At 41.5% G+C, this 20,384-nt stretch overlaps 1 protein-coding gene across 2 annotated transcripts in view; it reads right to left on the bottom strand.

Moving 5' to 3' along the window:
- The window catches only part of AGPAT5 (1-acylglycerol-3-phosphate O-acyltransferase 5), a 60,248-nt gene extending 42,336 nt beyond the window's left edge, over positions 1-17,912 (bottom strand). Inside the window, exons 1-2 of one of the 2 annotated variants that reach the window (XM_075086948.1) lie at positions 17,350-17,912; positions 161-230 (exon numbers count right to left, since the gene is read on the bottom strand). In XM_075086948.1, coding sequence (XP_074943049.1) covers positions 161-230; positions 17,350-17,568 — 289 coding nt within the window. In that variant the 5' untranslated portion in view covers positions 17,569-17,912. Of the gene's footprint in view, positions 1-160; positions 231-4,564; positions 4,917-17,349 lie in introns of those variants that run through there. The other variant, XM_075086949.1, reaches the window with a different exon arrangement.
- Positions 17,913-20,384: the final 2,472 nt, after the last annotated feature.

Raw genomic sequence — 20,384 nt, 5'->3', positions numbered from 1 at the left:
GATGAATCAAAAAGCGCATGTTGTGCATACAAATATCATTACAAGATTTCTGAACTAGAATTTCTTGCTTGTTAAGGCAGGGCTGGAAAGAGACACAGTACACAGACAAGCAGATTTTTAAAAAATCTAACAGTGTTAAGGCAAACAAAAAAATACAAACCTGTACACTGATGATTTGATAAATATATTACATTTTCTTTATTTTTTGGCAAATCCCCATAGATTATTACCTAAAAAAAAAAAGATATACAGCATTACTTTATTTTCATTGCATTAGGCAGTGATGAGATCCAACGCAGTAATTAGCCATTTCCCAGGAAAACTGACAGCAAGTTAGCACTGTTAACAGGAAAACACCCCATCACTGCATTAGTACCCACCATGCATACAACTAACTTATCAACAAAACAGTGAATATTAATTAATGAGGGCTTAAGACAGCAATTCTGTTCTTGTGCCTCAGCCCTAGAACTGGATCCATGGGAGCTGACCTACACCCACAAGATCCCTACATTAATATAACTAAAGGTAAGGAAGATTCATAGACATGTACCAAACCATCGTTTAACTTCATACATCTAATGAATAAGACATGTTTCAGCCAGACACTTTATCATTCTGTCTAAAATGGTAAGTTTTACGGGATTAGATCAAGAACAAAATCTCAATCATTTGCCATGATTTTAACCATCAAGAATGAACAAAAAAACCATGAGGTTGAGGGGTGTCTTTAAATTGGTCTTCAGCTTACAGCCAGCAGGTTTTGTTACATTTTTTGCACCCATTACATTAAAGACACCCTTTAAACTCTTAGTTTTCCAACCCTGAAAGGTAACTGCCTACTAGTGAAATAACCTCCTGAGAACATGACCACAAAGCAAGACGCTGAAGCATTAATTCAATTACTTTTATTTCAAATATAAAATGAGAAATTAAACCCATTTCCATTCTGAATTGAAGAATCCATACAGCCATTTAATTATCTTTAGTAAATACTTTCATTGTCTAATGAAGCTTGGTTTTTCCAGCCAGTACATTCTAGGTTGCATTCCCTCCTTTCTCTGCCAATACCAACGGCTGTACTCCTTGTTCCTAGAAGTTAGATGTATTAATAATACACTCTTCTTCAAAGTGACTCCATTCTCCAAAAACCAAAGTGCTATTTGGAAGGTTTACCCACTTATTATCACCACTTCCTTAGTCTGGACCATCTGGGAATTTTATCAGGAAGATCTAATTAATATAAAATCTTGACTAATATAATTTAGTATGCCAGGTCTCGTATCGATCCTTACAGAAGGTCTCTACGAGCATCTCTGGAAAATCTGCCCAACTCTCAGTTAACCTGTAATACCAGATAGGTAATGCCTTGTACCGTAGGCAAATGCCTCGTATGCTAGGCAAAACTCCCACATAAAGCTGCATGTTTTACATTCACACTGCTCCTTCTTTGAAAATACAACTGCAGTGTTGATTAAATTTTGTTTTCAAGTCAAGAATCCAGATATTGGCAAACTATTATATTCAGTAAATATGTGAACAAGAGATCATCCAGCATACAGCAAGAAGAACATTACTTATTTGACTTCATTTAAAAAAAAAGGCATGCACAATAAATTTTAACTGAACATTATTTGTAACAAGTGAGTGGACAAGTATATTCTGAATAGTATCCAGGAAAATAAAACAAGATTTTGCTGTAGGAGTATTTTTCTCATTGGAGTTCCAGCAGAACTCATAACCTTACCACTGACACTCCAGGTATCACGAACTATTTAATGCAAGGTAGTAGTCAGAGGGGCTGATCTTAGAGTTCAGGTACAAAAATTCCACTGAAATAAAAAATTATCTTCCTACTCTCACTTATGGAGTTAAAGCTTAATTTTTCAAGTGTACACCTTTCCAGCAGTGTTATGCAGTAGGTCCATAAATACTGTTTTCTTTAATTTCGAGCTAAGATTCCACTATGCAGTTTCTGGCAAAGATTGCTTTGGAGGAAGGGAAAAGGCCTAATACTAAATCCGAAGGTCCCAAATGCTATCTGTGCTTTTTTAAAATGTAAGAAAATAGGAGCAAGAGGAAAACAATATCTGCCCTTGATACCGTAAGAGCAGCCCCACACAAGAAACAGGGTTTGTATTATACAATTTATAATTTCAACTTGTAAAAATTTCCACTTTAATGTACAAAGTCAAAATCTCAGTGTAATCAGACCCACAATTCAAGCATTCACTTGTGACTACTGCATGAATAAAAACAAATATAAAGGATCGTTCCCTTAAAAAACATGTATGATTGAGTCTGCCAAATATAACAGTTAATCTATTTTTTTTTATTTCAATAAGATTGGATCTAGTTCACTTTTTAATCCCAGAGGAACACCCACTCATTGTTACTGTAAGCAATTTCTACGTTATGTCTTACCGTAACAGTTACATGTATTTACATGTAATGGACCAAAATTTTTTACTCATGATAAAAGACATAACTGTACTGTTGTACAGACGCAAAAAAAATAAAACCAAGCCCCCCAAAAAACCCCAACCCCCCCCAAACCCCTATCTTTTCCTATTTATAATTAGTTCTCATTAAACACAAGAAGTTGGATATCTTATTTCAAAGCAAAGGAAGGCTTCAGAAAATCTGGAAATTCTATTTTGTTTGCTCAGATGGCTTAGCCTAGGAGGATACAACAGCTTTAACTGCAGCATCATTCACTTCAGCACTGCCCGTGTCAGTATTGTCAAGACAAGGCTTATACAGTTCATGAAAGGCCAGCAAACAGCTATTCACGTATCAGACATTCACAGCTAGAAACTGAGAGCTACAAACAATACAGCTGTTATTACAACCAGGTAAGAATGGCTTCTTCAGACTTCAGAGGAGACACCTACCCTGTGGGCAGCCACACAGCTGAGAAGAAAACATTTTTGCTTTATTGTTGTGTTTCTGAAAATTTTCATAGACCTTACACAACAAATGGCTAACAGTTAAGAGCTTTGAATCCTGCAAAAACATTGCCCTCTCCCCTTTGAGATGATGTCTGAAGAAATCAACCTGCTTGTGTATAAGCAGAAGAGTCCCCCCAGGGCAAGCCTTCAATTTCTGGCAATCTGATGCTTTTAGGTGAACCACAGCACCTCACGTATATTATAGCTGCAGAAGAAAATGACAGAGCATTCTTCTTTTCAGTCTCCAGAAAACCTCTGACTCCCTGCTGGTTTTTTGTAGCTAGCTTTGCAGACTTCCCTGCTGCAGAGACTGTGCAGTTTTCTCAGTCTGCTGGTGCAGAAGAGAACTGGGGACCACAGTGAAGGCAAGCTCGTGTGATTCACCAGGGACAGCAATGCAGAAACAAGCGTACACAGTGCCAGGTTGTGTACGTGCCCCTTTTAAAGCAACCCGAAGAGACCAGAGTAGCTAGCAGACTCCTATCCTCCTCAAAAGAACAGTGCCATTCCCAGGGTCCGCAGAGCACCAGAGGGGGTGGCCTTCCCCTCCGCAGGGCACTCACTAGCCAGCACCAGGGAAGCGGTGCAGGACATACCTGGGAGGCAGTTTTCATTTTCAAAAGCTAATGGACCTGGCGTTTCAGATATTTTATGCACAGCTCTCCAAATGCCACAGTATATGTACATTCTACCTATGGATCAGCTTGAAAGGCTGAGAAGACAAATGTCCTGTCTGCCACAGCGAACACAGATTCATTTAAATAGGTGCTGCTTTGTTTTTAAAAAAAAAAAAAAAGGCACAATGAAGTCAAGCAAAGAAAACAAGTTAATAGGAAGAGCAAGCCAAAGTAAGCAGACATTTGAGGGAAAATATTTAAAATGCAGATTTACAGTCTAACATGGCAAACATTACTTGGGTACAGAACATTAAAATGTGTGCTTTTAGACATGTTTTGGTTGTTTCACATCCCAGTTCACAATAATGGGTAATATGGTTACTGTGAATATGGGTCTTTCACATCTGTTTACACAGCAGTGCCGTCAAACTCAATTCAGTGATGTCTCAAATAAAGGAAACTGAATGCTAACAGATCCCCTTCTGTGGGATGGTACCCAGCTTTCCTGGATGCCATACACCAAGCTGTTCACACGCTCAGCAGGCACAAGATACACCTCAGAGCATCGTGGCCAGAGGAAGCTCTGGTTCATTGTCCGGAGGTTACAAGTTGCCCTGATGGAAGAATTTACTTAACTCAGTGATAGGCTGATCTAGGCATGCAAATAGGAGCTCCTGGCTGATCTGATGACACCAGTTTCAGCATTCCTAGCAGCCTGTGCTGCTTCCAGTGCAACATATTCAACTATGCTGCACTAACGTGGTAGGTCACATAGCTATGTAAAACAGTCCCACATGGCAGCCACACCTGAACAGCTCATAATTTGCATAGTTTCACTGCAACAAGGTGGACATTCCCAATTTAGAGTTTTATTTCTTGCTTATGAAATCTGCACGTACCAAAGAAAATCAAATAGATCATTTAATCACATCCTAGCTACATCAGCTCAGTAAACAGGGCCATGACAATAACAACTCAAGAGGTAAAAGTACTCACACTATCAGGAGACCTGCTTGCAGGACAACTGGTGACCATATCAAACTCCTAGCAAAGAGATTACCTTACTATGATAATTGAATGTGGCTGGTAATAGGTGCAGTTCAGGAGCCGACCTGCAAGCAGATCTGGAACTTCTGCTTCAGCGGCAGTAAGGCAACACAGCTGGTTATTGGTGGTAAAAACCCAGTCCATCTCATCTCATCACGTCACATGCCTACCAGCACACTCATTCTTGGTTCCTCAGACTTCTTAACCCTGATCCCTTCTCTGTTCAAAGAAACCAGGTGTGAACTGCAGAATGACGCTCCCTTCTTTGCTGTTACTTCAACAAAACTAAGCGCACTGGGGCACTTCGCGGAGAAGGTGGAGCGTTCTTATCAGGGAAAGTCAGCTTCAAGCATAGGCAACAGCAGCTAGAAAGAAGGACAAAAACAGTAGGATAATAGCAGGAGAATGTTCCTTCCCCTCTCCTAAAGGAAGCTGTGCTATCCTCACAACACACACCTCTCTCCATTTCACTACTTCTTCCTGACTATTTTTGTAACTGGGGTTGCATGCACTTTAGGACAAGAGCATCTTTGTTAGCTGGGCACTACTACAGTATGAGTGCTCATTAAAATAAGTAGTATCCTAGGATGTATTTCTCATCTCTTCGTTAAAAGTCTGGATACAATTTTGTGGTGAAAGGGTGAAGCTTGCATCAACAGACTACCAAAAGCAACTACCAGATACAGCTTCTGAAGTCACTGTGTAACCTGTGCAAGCTGACTTCTGCAGCATTGCTGCAGGCATCTTTTGGGAAGTTGTTTAAATTGTCTCTTAGTCTAAAAACCTGCCTGATGACACCACCACTCCTTTGAGCTTCTGGAGAGTACCTCAGATCACAGAATCTATTTACCCTGTTTGACAAGAAGCAGGCTCAAGACAGGATACAAACGGGGAACTTGTACTTGGTGCTGACAAATTTCTCAGGTTTTCAGACGTCCTACGATAAGAATTTCAAATGGGTTTTTTTCTTCACAGAAGTCAAAGAAACACTTTTATTCGCATTTAAGAGATAAGGGTTTCACTTGCCTACAGCATAATGAATATGAATACAACAGAAGGAGAAAGGACTTCTCATGTTTTAGTTTTTAGTTGCTTTTTTCACTAGATCTGACCAAAAAAGTCTACCTTTAAGTATAATTTTTCTAAAAAATACCTTTAGGTCACATACAGTTTTTAGGTGATGGTCACATTATCGCTAGACTTCATAGCCTCTTTAGTTAAAGAGACTATCTGCTCAACACATAATTCCACAAGTCTGAAGTCTGCTGCTGAGGCTCAGCATCAAACCGTAAAATCACAACGCAATCCACGTTATTGAAGCAGAGTTCACTCAAATATTCTGCAGCTATGTATTTTACTGGGGTTTAGTGAAAAAAAAAACATTGCCAAGGGACTGAGCTCTGAGGAATAGTGAGAAAATTCCTATATGTAATTAATTTTTTTTTAAATCATTCAATTGAACCAGAAAGCAGAGAAATTAAAAAAATAGTTACTGCCATTTTATTCCTTTTTTTTAAGACTATATTAGCAATATACATGGATTATGCAGGACTGAATCATACCACCTGATGTTAAGTACGAAGTCTGTATATTTTTGCTTTCACACTAGCTTTTAGTCTTTATGGTCTAAATTGACAAACTGTTATAAGCATGAGGAGTTATGTTTCATTCAACAGCACTAGCTTCATGTACAGAAGTCTAATTCTGATGCTGAATTTAAAGGCTTTACAGTTTCTCAGCTGAATTAAAAATAACTGACCCCTGAATTAAGGGAAAGCTCTTTCTGGAAGAATCAGAATCAATAAAATCTTAAAGGAAATGCAGTTATCTTGCGAGCTAATGAAAGCACATTAATATTTATAATAAAATTTATAGTATCTATGTCAGTAAAAATACAACTTTAGAGTCTTATTCTGCGCATATTTGACTATTTGTTGTATTTGACCATAAAAAAGACTTGCAAATATTTAGGCTATAAGGAATTAATTGCATCATTTTCTAGAGTTTTATAATGAATTAAATAATTTTCACTGCAGGCAGGCAGTCTGAAGAAAAATCTTCATGGTTTCACTGCCATCAGCTTCCTGAAGCAAATCAAATCACAGCAATAATAACTACCACATTTATTTTGAGCAAAAGCTGAAAGAGTTTTATACAGAGAAAAGTATATACTCAGAACATCTAGTTACAGCAGCAGGCTAAATGATGCCAACATTCCCTGTTACTCTGAATACTCTTAACAGGGTAGATGGATTCTTAAAAAAAACCAAAACACACCACAAAACCCCCTCAATCCTGTAAAAGGAGTGAGACACTTGTTAACAGATGAGCAATATAATGTGTTTCACTAGGCTAGTTTTGTTTTCAACGCCCACCTGCCTGCAATTTTCAGAGATGCTGCAGATAGGACAGAGATGTGAAGGACTTAATCCTACATCAGCATTACACACCTTTCCTTACAGACCTCCCCAAAGCCTCCGATGGTGATTTAGAGCAGAACATTACAAACCACCTTATTCACAGTAGTCTAAGGTTACCTAGTTAGTGATGTGTATAGTTTCACAACTTCCCATTGACAGGGTGATTCAGGTGGTGATTATTGTTTAGAGAAGGGGCAAGCAGTAGAGCAAAGAAGTTCTGGGAAATATCCATAACTGGAATACGCAATGTAAGCAAAATGCTAATTTCAGAGAAAATAAGTTGCTACAATACCAAGTATGTTGGGACAATTTCAGTTAGTTTACACTTAATTAAACAAAGGTTCCAGACCAGATTCAACAAAACCACTCCAGTAGTTACCCGCGGCACACCAACCAGAAGCAGGAGCTCTTGGCTTCTGGGGGAACTCAGAGCTGCAGAAGGGGATTAAAAAAATCTGTAATACTGAGCCTGCCAGCCTTGAACTGCCAGAATCTAGCCCACTGAAAGCAGATGCAGACCTTAAATCCTGTCCTGCCCCAACACGCTGCTCACTGCTGTTAGAAGGTACATCTATGGACCAGGGATTCTATTCTGAAAACAAACTGCTAAATCAGCATTTTCAAAGAAGTGGCAGGAATATGTGTATTTAGAAAGAATTGAACTATTGCATCCTGTAAGTTGAGTTTGTGCTCTAAGTCATTAAGTTACCTCATTAAGAGAGGTACCATAACTTATTCCTTTTGGGTTTTCTTTGTTTAAACAGGAAAAAAAGAGCCAAAACTTTTCTTTTGTTTTTGAGATCCGCACTCCTGCCAGCATATGTGACATATCATTTGAGAGTACTTTGTAGATTGAGGAGCTTTGCTTCTGGATTCTGATCAGGGCTATACATGGGTTGGGAACTTTGCTTTAAGTACACACAATTACTTCGTTCCTGCCTGGAATCCTTAGCTATCTGAGGAACCTTAAAAAAAAGGGCATCTGTATGACTTAACTGTTTCAGTCTTTGTGACACTAAAAAGCAGGACTTATCATGAACATAGTTTTAAGATTTTGGCATATTAATTATCAAAAAAATCCTATTTTCAGTGCCTAAATAATTTACTCGATCTTTCTGCAAATGGCTTGCTTTTGATTACAGCGCAGTTCTGTGGCACAGACCATGGAGTGGCCCACAGTTACAATCAGTAACCACTTCGGGAAGTCCAGGTTAGAGGATCTAAATAACTTTCATAATAAATCACCAGTAATTACTTTTTTTTAAACAAGTACTGCACATATTTCAAATATATATAGCACATGTGAAAGAAGATTATTTATAAGCTGAGATTTCAACAGGAGGGTTTTTCTGAACATCTGGCATCTTTGTATTACGCAAAACCTGAACTTGCCTTCCAGCACAAGAGTATTCCACCTGTTTCATTAGGAGAGAAATCGTCTCCCTTGTAAGCCTGTGGCACTTCTGAAGATTTCTTCCCACAGTTTTTTATAATTTCCTTAAAGGGAAAAGTGACCCACATTTAATGTAGCTATTATTTACTTTACTGCTGTTCTGTAGTAGAAAATACATAACGTCCATGTCCCATCCCATCCATCTCCCTCAAAATAGCAGCTATGGTGCCTTGGTACATTAAGCACATTCTAGAAATGTTATCTTTTGTGCACCTCACGCCAGCCAGAAGCAGGAAACCTTGTGGCGGTTTGCAGTGCTCCTCTAGCTAGAGCTCTTTATAATAGGAATTTTGCTTCTAAATGCCAAGGACTCCAAGGAGGAGTTGATTGTATCTTTATTTGTAATACTCATACAAGCAGTTCTATCAGGTACAGACAGAACTGGTGTGAAGCTATCGATGCATCGACATGCATGGGAAAGGGGATAATTAAGAAACCTCTACACCTTCTGCTTGTGATTGTGGAATAAGATTTTTGAAAGCTCCTCCACACATTTTCACTGGTTGGAAGGGACCTCAGGGATCATCTAGTCCAACCTTTCTAGGAAGAGCACAGCCTAGACAAGATGGCCCAGCACCCTGGCCAGACGACTCCGGAAAGTGCCCAACATGGCCGAGTCAACCCCTTCCCTGGTGTCCCGTGGGTGACTGTCCTCACTGTGAAAAATTTTCCTCGTGTCCAATCGGAATCTCCCCAAGAGCAATTTGTGTCCATTCCCCCTTGTCTTCTCCATGGGACTCCTTGCAAAAAGGGAGTCTCTGTCTTCTTTGTAGCTACCCCTTAAGTACTGGTACATGGTGATGAGATCCTCGCTAAGCCTCCTTTTCTCAAGGCTGAACAAACCCAGCTCTCCCAGCCTAGCCTCGTATGGCAGGCTTCCCAGTCCTTTGATCATCTTGGTGGCCCTTCAGTAAGTATTTAGAATTTAAACACTATGGATTTTCAGGGTGAGGCAAAGGAATCATTGCACAGCAAAAGAGAACATGCAGGGAGGTATCTGAGGTAGCTGCAACTAATTTGGCTCAAGGGCTGAACACAGTACTTTTGAATCACCCTCAAAATATAGCCACAGTTAAAATCACTCTAATACCTGCACACCACCATGGTGTGTGAATGAGCCAGCTCACCTGCAGCTTTCTTGGGCCTGTGCACTATGTTTGCTCACACAGAAAGAAACGTGTGCCCTCAGATTCCCAAGCAGCATTAGAAAATGGGATGGGGTAACTCTTCATATCCGTCCATAAGTTCCAGGGAAAAATTATTGCAACTACCACAACAGTCCAAAGTAATCCAAAATAGTTACTTTTCTTCATATATAGTTATGTGCTCAAATACAGATTTGACCAAGTCATGGGTAGCTAACCTTACATTTAAAAATCAAACTAGCATAGCCTCTCTGATTTCCTAGTCCCACACTGAGAAGCTAGTTATAACAGGGAAGATGACAAATAATATGTGACAGAAATGAAAGGAACAAAAGAAAATAACTTCCCTGTTTTTTTATTCCAAATCTCTTCATAGCATAAATTCAAGTTGACAGAACAAAGATTAAAGAATATTTTTCCCCTGAGAAGATAAGCTTCCTCATAATTGTAATGTCAAAATCCTGACATCTGAGCCTACTTTATCTAACAACTAAAACGGAGGAAAACGTATGCCCTGTAAGCCTGAGGTAAACAGTTTGAAATAATTGGAGTCAAATGTTTAACTATGAATAGAATCTTCTCTTCGCAAGAACAGTGTCTGATGGTAGAGTACCAGGAGAAAAAACTTCTCAATTAACAATGATCCTTACATAAGGTATCTGGACATATTATGTAAGCAGAAGGAAAGGGCATGGAAGAGCACTGTAAAACTCCATGGCCCAGTATCTACCAAAACAGAGCCAAATGCAAAAAGAGGAAACTGTAAAGCTCGTACCAGTTAAAAAAATAAAGTGGAATTTAAAAAAATGTGATAAATACGATTTGTATTTTCAAATGTAACAAATCACACAAAATCAGGACAAGTTATATTAAGAACTGAATACACTAAAAATCTTAAGATATTAAAAATAAGATTTAAACTGAAAATTTGAAAAATCAAATCACGAGATTGTAAGATTTACTGGCCAAATACCTGGAATCAGAATTTATAAGTACATTCAAACCTGCCCTTTGACTTCCTAGCTTTTCCTACCTGACAAATACTTGACTTCTTAGGACTTTTGTAAATATATGTAGCTAACTTTAAAATGTAAGCATACATATTAGTTTTAAATTGTAAACAGTATTAGGTAAGGCTGATACAAAATTCAGATTCAGTTGTGACTTGCCGATTAGGAAACATATGCTAGTCAAAACTTGACACAAAGCTTCTGATTTATGAACCCAACAGCTGTTTTGGTTCAGGTAGCTTATACTTGATTTCTAAAGATGCTAAGACCTCAGTCTTAATGTTTTTATTTTATTTTTCATATATCAGGCAGGAGGTGGGGGATGGTCAGGACCAGCGCTGAATGTGGAATCTCCCCATACTAAATTCTTTCCAGATTGCCCCAGAGCCAAATCTGCAACACACCAGAACTCTAGTTGATACCCTGACAAACTGGAGTCATGAAGGTGAAAATAGAGTCCTTCAGCATGATGGCCAAAGGCAGGCAGAACAAAAATTACAACACATGCAAATATATCTTTTTTAATATCTGAAAGAGCACAAAGCACACATACCTAAGGTATCTATTTTTGCTGCCTCACACCACAGTTGAACGTAAGAGTCTAAAATTAGGCATCCACCTCGATTTGAAAGCCGCACTCCTTAGGCTTAGTAGGTATTACTTAATTTCTGTTACAATAACATTCAGGACTTTGTTGTATACTAAAAAAGACACATACGCCTGGAGCCAGCTGTGCCCTGAAATCTCTAAGGAGATGAGCCAGGGTGAACCATCTGCACAGAGCTAGTATCACAGCAGAAAAATTTCACTGGGCTTCTTTCAAAAGTTTGCCACACAAAACTGATTCACTTCACTACATCGTCCAGTTTCTTTCCAATCTTTGCACCACACCAATCCCCAAATTTCTATCACTTCCCCAAGACCTTAATTTTGTTATTTCTACCACTGCAAATAAATGACAAGTTACGATTATCTTAACCTTTCAATAAGCCTTACAATGGCTAATAGGGTTTTGCAAAGCTGCAACATGTGGGTGCTAACAAGGTTGCTGTTGCAAGCTGCATGGTATGAAGTAGGAGAGAGCAAGCCCTTGGAGGCTGCTCAGCTACCACTGGAGCTTGGAGGTTTGCCTTAACTGCAGCTCTGCCCCTTCCCGCTCAGCTCCCTTACCATCCCAGCACTCTCCCACTCCTGAACTGCCAGGCTGGGAGGAGAGCTCAGATAACTCAAGCTCAAGTTCATAAAACCAGGCTCATCCCATAATGCAATTGCCAGCACTTTATTTCCAAACACAGCTGGAGAAGGGTGAAAAGCAGTATCTCCTTTTGACCCTCTGGTTATGTCATTTGTGCAGGAAATGGGTCCCCATCTCCCTGCCACTCACAACGACCAACAGAAAGAAGTTAGAAGACGAACCTTCACCCTGCCTTGATGAAGCCTGGTTATTCCGCCTCCCCCACTGTAGAGAGTGAAGAACCAGATTCCTAAGAGATGACAACCCATGTCATGAACAGCAACCAGAAGCACCTCCCTGACATAAGTACGCTGCAATTTGGCCATAAGACTTGTGCTGCCTCTTTTGCTTCCCACCTGCAGCTTGGGCCCTCCTGAATTACCTGTTAGATGGCTGAACAGCTTCAAAAGGGAAGATAGGGAGTAAGTAAAGATAATGTCTTCTGGGAAAACTTCTGTCCTGGAACAGAGATGGGTGCAGACCTCGTAGCCCTCACTTCCAATGCAAACTGGCCAGTAGCTAGAAGACTAAGCATCCATCCCAAGCTCAGACACTGAACTCTGTTCACAGATTTCCTAGGAAGCCAAGACATTAAACACAGCCCATGCTCTACTCCACTGGAAAGCATTGTCAAGAGTTCAGCAGCAGAGTCTCACAAAGTTTTAATTTGCTCTAATCCTAAGTAATTTTCAACCTTCTTGAGACACAGCAGGTCCAAACTTCAATACCAATCCAGAAAGCACACTGCACTGCTTAACAGAGATCTCCCGTATTTTCTAAAATAATTGTTAGAAATACTACAGCTCTGTTAAACAACATCAAGGTAGCATCTGATTCTCATAGCCCCTCCAGAGTCCTGTAATTACAAAGAGAACCAGGATTTCATAATGCCTTTAATGAAAACACCACTTCCAAAAACTCCTATTCAGCAGGAAGTGGGGGTAGGGAAGAGAGCTAACACAAGCACTGAACAAAATCCATGCACATTAATTCAGTCATGGATTTTATTCAATTGTCAAAACCTTTCAGATGGAAAACGATCCTTTAGGAAGCAGTCCGACTCATGTTTTCTTCATTATTTCTTCACCACCACTCAATACAAGCTATCAAACACAATTATAAGAAAATAAAAAAAACCTGAAGAACATTTAGTCCTCATCTGATCTGAGACACGTGCACAGACACAATAGGCATTAGTTTAATCACCCTGACAGCAACTGGGATGAGATACTAAGGGTCACAGAGAGATGACAGCATTCATCATAATGAATTACTAGCCCTTTGAGCCCTTTAAATGCCCTAATCAGAGGTATATTTGCAGTCATTTTGGTTTTCACATTCTATGGTCAGATGCAACTGTTTATTGTCTGTATGAAATGTAAGAGATGAGACTTCCCTAATGGAGGAAAGACAAAAGCAGTAACACAACCACAGTTCACAGGCTACTTGATGATTTAGAAACTTGAGGCCAATATACTCTTAGCACAAGCAAATGCAAGTCCTCCAATGCACTCGAATTGCACCTGTTTGTGTCAGTGACGCTTTGGCTCATTGCTGATAAAATTAATATCCTTCTCTCTCTAAGACTTACAACTCACTTTACATAGACTTCAAGCATCTCGTATGTAATCTTCCTAGAAAAGAGTACTGTAGCACTTCCACAGCTTACAGCAGGCCACGTGGAACCAAGACAACTGCATTTGCATCTGAAGCAACCAGCGCCAAAGCAGGGCCATTCTCTCTGTGCCACTTTCCAACAGACCGCATTTACAGATTTTCATTACTATGAGTTTATAATCCCGGAGATTGTTGAAGAGCACTGTCATAATGCCATGCACAGATTAATTTTATATATTTATAGCTCCTTAATAAAATTCATGGATATCAGCTAAACTGCAACTGTACAGACAAATTTACACAGCATTACTGGATTTCACTTTATAGTCATACTGGTTTGGTCCAGTTTACCTGTTTTACAGGATTGGTATGTTTTGGGTTGCTTTTTATACTCTAAATACTGGTTTTTCAATTTTCTACAACCAACTTTTGCATGACAGTCAGCAAAAGGGCTATTTTTGGCAATTCTTTAACAGAATTCTAATGATATTGGAAAATGTAAACTAATTCCATCTTAGCTCAAGTTCTCTTAGGCTTTGTAAAACAAATCGTTTTGGTGGAATAAAAAAAACAACAAAACAGGTCTGACCCAAAATTTAAAAAGGGAAAGTATTTATGGTATGAGAAAGAAACTTTTACAGTTACTTCATGAGCCACTCTCTAGAACATAAATAGTCAGTACGGGTTCACAGCAATTACACTTCTGTAATTATTTTAGATCTCAACTCAAATACTTAAGAGAAAGGGAATTATTAGCCATTCAAGATTTTCTGTCACGGAGTTCAGGTTATCGCCTTATATAGTTACATTTCACAACCAAAAAGCATTTGCTAGAGAGATAAAATGCCTTCCTAGCATGAAGTAGAGCTTTTTTTTCAGTAAATTTGGCTAAAATCATTCAAGTCAAGGAGGATTAAAAAAAAGAAAAATGTTTGCGCATATAGTCGTGAGGGAGAGACTGATTTAGATACTTGATGGACTAACAGCAGATGATACACAAGAACATCACTTCCTGACAGATAAATAAATAAAAAATTGATATCAAGATAAACTAGTATTTCATTCAGTCAAAAAATAATCTATGTTTATGATCCAAACCAACTTCATTCTATTAAGGTCCCAGTAATGTGAGTGGGAATTTCAGCAAAATTATTATTTTAAGATCAGAAATCTCAAATACTCACAACTGTCTTGGAGTGTTCGTGTACTGAAAAACCACAAATACTCTAAGCATAATAAACCAAAGAATGCTAACCAGTACACAATGTTAAAGACTCTTTATATAAGGTAAGATGGAAGCAGTTTTAAGAAAAAGCCACTCAAGGCTTTGATTCCGTAAGTCACTTAAGCACCTCTCTAATCCCAATGACTTCAGAGGGACTACTAAACAACAAGTTCCAGTATGCTGATGGATGAGGTTGTTGGCCTCCTATTTATCCAGTTACCAGAAAACACCCCAACGCACTTCAGTCAAATGAATAAATTAACAGACCTGAAAGATATACTGAATTCCTCCTTCCCATGGCTATTACAATGCCTTAATGCTGGTAAAGCCCTACAGATGCCTTTATGATGCCACGCAAGTTACTATTCTTGCATTGTTTTGGGGGGATTAAGTTTATTGATGCCATACTTCTGCATCTAATTACAGGCCTTAAAACAGCCAATTCACAGTAGCTCTCAGGTTACCATCCCAATCTCAACACTCAGGCACATGCTTAACTTTCCACTGTGAGTTTCAAGTTAAATATGTTCAGTGTTTGCAAGAGTAGGTTTGAAAGGACACCCTGTTTCTCCCCCTCAAAGGTGGGCGGGAATGTCTTCCAGTTAAATGATACATGAATTTTAAGGATTCTACCTCTTACCTCTCTACGTATGTTCAAATTTTCCAAGTTTTTATTTACCTTTCAGCCTCAGTTACTATTTTACTTATTCTACGACATATGCCACGCAGCTTTTGCAGGCTCTCTTCTTTGTTTCTGTTATCCTTTATTTCAGCTTTGCATATATCATCTCTTAATATCATCTGTTGCTCACTGTAACAAAGCATCTCTATTTTAATACAGTCCCAAGTGATCACCTGCACTGTCTGCCACCATGTTTTTTTGTGTGTGGATGAAGCTTTACCAGTGCAGTAAAAGAAAACAAAGTCAAAAGACAATGGCTGCCTTTTTGTTTCTTTTGGTTCGCATTTTCCTTTCTGTACCTTTACATCACAGGCATTTTTTTTGATAAAAGTTCTTCTCAAAAGCTCAAAGTGGTTGCTACTCTCTGCACACTATTTTTAGGGAATTTAAGTAATTTTCCTGTTAAAATTTACATCTTGATTTTTGGCTCTCATTCTTAGAATGGGTTGAATTAAACTATTATACTTCTACTTTCAGCCAGTAATGACCAAGGCGTGTTACTACACACCAAACTACCTGCATTAAAGTTGCTACATAAAAGGAAGGCAGATAAAACAGTAAGTACTTAATCTGTGAACCACTGCTCCCTCTTCCCTTTTTTCTCTTTTTTTACAGATATGTAAATCACAACACAAGTTAACTAATTTGGACAAGAAGCAAGGGTGAAGTTACATGAGTTATGAGCTGAATCAAAAACTGATTACCACTAAAAGATCTCACTTCTGTTTTGTATCCGTTCTGTTCACCCTAATGTCGAACCATGCAATTCTTCTATCTTTAACTGGCTTTGGGGGTTCCATGAGAGCTGGTATGAAGTGAGGCCTACAACTGCATCTCAAAAGTTGAAATTAGGGGAGACCTAGCCCGATTTTGAAATGAACGCTTCATAAGAGAGTAAACAAATGCTTTAGCCACAAACATGTAGAAGGGCCTATCTGTACCAGCTCTGTCACCTGCCAATCAACACGTAAGCACTTGTTAGTCTTTACTCTCAAGCACCTATAGCCGACAAACTTCAAATACACTTCAGCATACTCAGACAATTTTCAAAGTGAGGTTTAGGCATAATAAGCACCTGTCATTTATGTAATTATTTTTTACATGTAGAATTGACAGTGTCCTTATTTACTTTTCAAATCGCAGACAAACATGTAACCTTTCAAACATTTAACGCTTCGTGCAATATGTAAAGTATTACTGTTTGAACACAAATACCCCTCCGGTCCCGTAAGAGAGGCCTCCAATTCCAACTTATTAACCTGAAAACTTGGACTTCAGTTTCTGACATACTGAATAACCACAATCCACGGCTGATCCAAAATTTAAGGGCCCAAGACTGACAGTGGGTAGACTGCATGAGAACTGAGATGCTGTAATAACTTAGAGGTTAAGTAACCTATTCATTAAAGACTCGTAGGTGTGTTAAGTACAATTATAGTCGACTATAGTTTTCTTATCTACTACCAATTTAATACTACGTATGTGCAACACAGGCCACAGGGTTCAAGCGTGCAAAGGAGGCTGCCATTCGAGTGCTGACAGAGCACGACTGGTGTCGCGTCCCTTCCGTTTTCCCGACCTGTAAAACGAACACAACACCGATACTCCGTGAAAAGCATCACCAGAGGAGCGGAGGCGGCTGCCACACGCGGCTGTCCCCGGCGGCCCCGCCGGCACGGGGGAGAGGCCACGGCCCGCACCTGCTGCTGGCGGCGGCCGCTTCCTCCCCGCGGAGCCCCCATGGCGGCGGGCGGGCGGGCGGGCACGGCGAGGCGAGGCGCCTCCCGCCCGCCGCAGCCGCCTGAGGAGAGGCAGCGGGGAGCAGGCGCCGGCCGGGAGGCGAGCCGAGAGCCGCGGGCCCGCGGCCGGCATCACCGGCGGCCGCCGGCTCCGGGGGGGCCGCCAGGACCGAGCCTCCCGCCTCCCCTGCCCTCCCCGCCCGCCTCACCTGCACGCCCGTGTAGTTCTCGAAGAAGAAGAGCACCATGCTCTGGTAGATGGTGTAGAGGCGATCGTCCACCTCGCGGTAGAAGCGTGCTGGCAGCACCGCGGAGAGCAGGCGCCAGGCGCCCCAGGCCAGCACGTAGGTGGGCGCCGTGCCCATCATGACGGCGGCGGGCAGCACGTAGCGCATGGAATAGGTGTGCAGCACCAGCGACAGCAGCATCTTCCCGCTGCCCCCCCCGGCCTCACCGGGACACCCACATGGGCGGCGAGCTCACACACAGCCCCGCAGCCCCGCCGACCGCATCGCCCGCCGCCCCGGGCGGACCCGCCGGGCGGGCGGAGGGGGGTGGGGGCGGAAGCAGCAGCACTAGCGGATGAAGCGGCAGGGAGGGAGGTGCGGGAGCGGGCACCGGCTACGGCTCACGGCTCACGGCTCTCCCCGCACGGCCTCCGCCACCATCTTGCCCGGCCGGAGGAGGAGCCGCGCCGGCAGGAAGGTGGCCCCTCGGCGGCCGCGGGGGGACTTCCGGCATGGGCGGGCGGTGCCCTGGCCCCGCCTGGGCCGCGGCCGAGGGGAGGGGCCCGCTGCTGCCCCCGCCTGTGGGGGCTCCCCACGGGCAAGCGCGGGTCCGTGTCCCCATTCCGCCCAGCTCAGGCCCCACCACGCCGTGAGTGGCTACAGCAACGCTGCGGGGCGGGGGTGGCGGGGGGCTGCTTGGCACCGTGTGGAATGAGGCACCCGTGCATACAATTGATGAGCTGTAATTAGCATTAATTTTAACACAGCATAGCGTAAGTTACTTCCCCCCACACACACACTTTCTGCCCTGAGTCCAAAGCGGAGCACTGAGAACACTGTGCTTGTTGCTGTTGCCAGCTACAACCGCAGTGATGGCCGGGAGGGTACGCCTGTCATCCTTACCAGCTCGCGTTTTGACCCCCCCAGGTTCTCACAAAGTCAGGCGGCTTCCCGCCTCCCCTCTCTGGCCCCCGATAACCTGGTGCAGCAGCAGCCAGATGCACCGGCTGCTTTTGGAGAAAATGCAATAAGTCCTGTAAAAAACAACAGTGTAATGATCTTCCCAGAGTGGGAGTTTCTTAATAAACCCATAGTTCTCAATAATAAGTAATGAAGTATTTATTCCTTGTTTTTTTAAAAGTGCATTTTATCTTGAAGCTTGTGAAGATCTCTCATAGTTTCAAAAGAAGTGGATGGTCAATACCTTCTGCTGAGATTCTGTTTCCTGTGCCAGGCTTTAACTGGGACAAGCTTTGTCCTTTGCTGTTTACCTCATGCTAGCTGGTTTTTAAAGTGTGTTGAAAATGCCATCCTGAGTAGTTCAGTAAAGTAAGACTGGGGGAACAATACGAGGTTGAAGTACTGTGGCAATGTTCTCTTTGGACTGCCTCAGGGGTCCAGAGCTCTGCAGTGAGAACTCATATTTGACATGCATCGTAGCTTCTGTGTCCCTAATGAGCCTAAACGGTCTTTATTTCCTTCCCTCCTCCAGAAAGGGGGGGCTGGAGGGGTCATGGCAGCTTTTCTGTCAGGGCCCCCTACCCTAATCAGTGTGTACATTTCTGTCCTCACGGAGTAACTGCATATGCTACCCTGGGCTCAGGACTACCAGAACAGAGGCACTTTCACCTTCACAGCCTCTTTTGGCAGGGAATTCCTCTGCACTAAACAAGCAAACCGAGATGGGACAGAAAATTGAGGAGAACGCTTCTGTTCTGTGATGCCTATGACATGGCCATGTGGAAGAGAAAGTAATTTTCCATGATATAGAAAGGAGTAATCCAGCACAAAGCAGAGGAGGTAAAGCTGATGCCAGCAGAGCAGAGCCAGGTGTGCAGGAATGAGCACTCTGGTGTGGCTGGAAGGGCAGGATGGGTTGGAGAGTGGATCCAGACCTGCTGCTTCACAAAGGCAACTGCAGAGAAAGACCAGGATTCAGAGCAAATAGGTGTGTTTGGCTAATGAGTCTGCAATCAGGAGTGGAAAATGTAGATTAGCAGTCTGTAAAATAAACAGTGAACTGGGACTGGGAAGTGACTGGGAAGTGGTGGAGGATTGGGAAAATACAGGGAAATTCAGCTAGCTGGGCTTAAGGCAGAGCTTGTGAGATGGGGTTAAAGACTCAGTGAACAGCCTGATGAGATGAGTTGCAGTGAAAATGTGAAAGGAATAAAAATAATCTTCATATCAAGGAATGAACTTGGGGCCTCTGATTGCATATATGTAAAATTGTATCTTTCCTTACAGGACTGTAACCTCACTCATACTTTTGAAGAACTGTGTCATTTGTTAGTCACACAAAAAGTGCAGTTTCTTGTACTAAGGCTTAGGGCTTGTTTAATTCCCTAGTATAATTACATCATATGATATGGTTATATGCTGTTGCAATGTCTGCAACTGAATGAAACCCAAACTTTTCAATTCAAGAAATGAGTATGCCACAATGATTAGATCTGGAACGCTGCTGTTCAGTCCTTGCTTCACTTGATTCATAGGCACTTTTTATCCTAGATCATTCTGAATTGTGCTGCAGGAATTTGATTATTTGTCTTTCACGTTCTAGACTGCAGAGGCAAAAAAAAAATGTTCTGATCCTTGCTACAATTTGTAATTTCTAGTGCTGTGAAAGCATAGGCCCTAATTACAGCTCCTTTAACCAAAATGCCAGTCTATCAGCAGAATTAATTCCTAGTCATTTTACTTGCAGCCGGAAGAAGCAAAATCACGCTGTTCAGGGTGATTAGGACTCCATTTAGGAAATTAAGACTTCAACCCTCTTAAGGTATTATTTTCTTCTGTAGAACAACCGTGAAATTTAAAAGGCTAAACAAGCCTGCAATTTTGGAAAAAAAACCAAACCATCAGTCTGCCATGCCCAAGGAGCTGAGTCTGTTCGGTGTGAGCCTAATTATTTGGTGTGAACCAAACTAGTGTTAGGTTCTTCTGTCAGTAGTTGTCACCTCTGAAGTGGCCAAACTCACCAAACTCTGGAAGAATACCAGACTTTCATCTCATAG

This window comes from Phalacrocorax aristotelis, chromosome 3 (assembly GCF_949628215.1).
Source record: "Phalacrocorax aristotelis chromosome 3, bGulAri2.1, whole genome shotgun sequence".
Lineage (NCBI taxonomy): Eukaryota > Metazoa > Chordata > Aves > Suliformes > Phalacrocoracidae > Phalacrocorax > Phalacrocorax aristotelis.
This window is presented reverse-complemented; position numbering and strand designations above follow the sequence as displayed.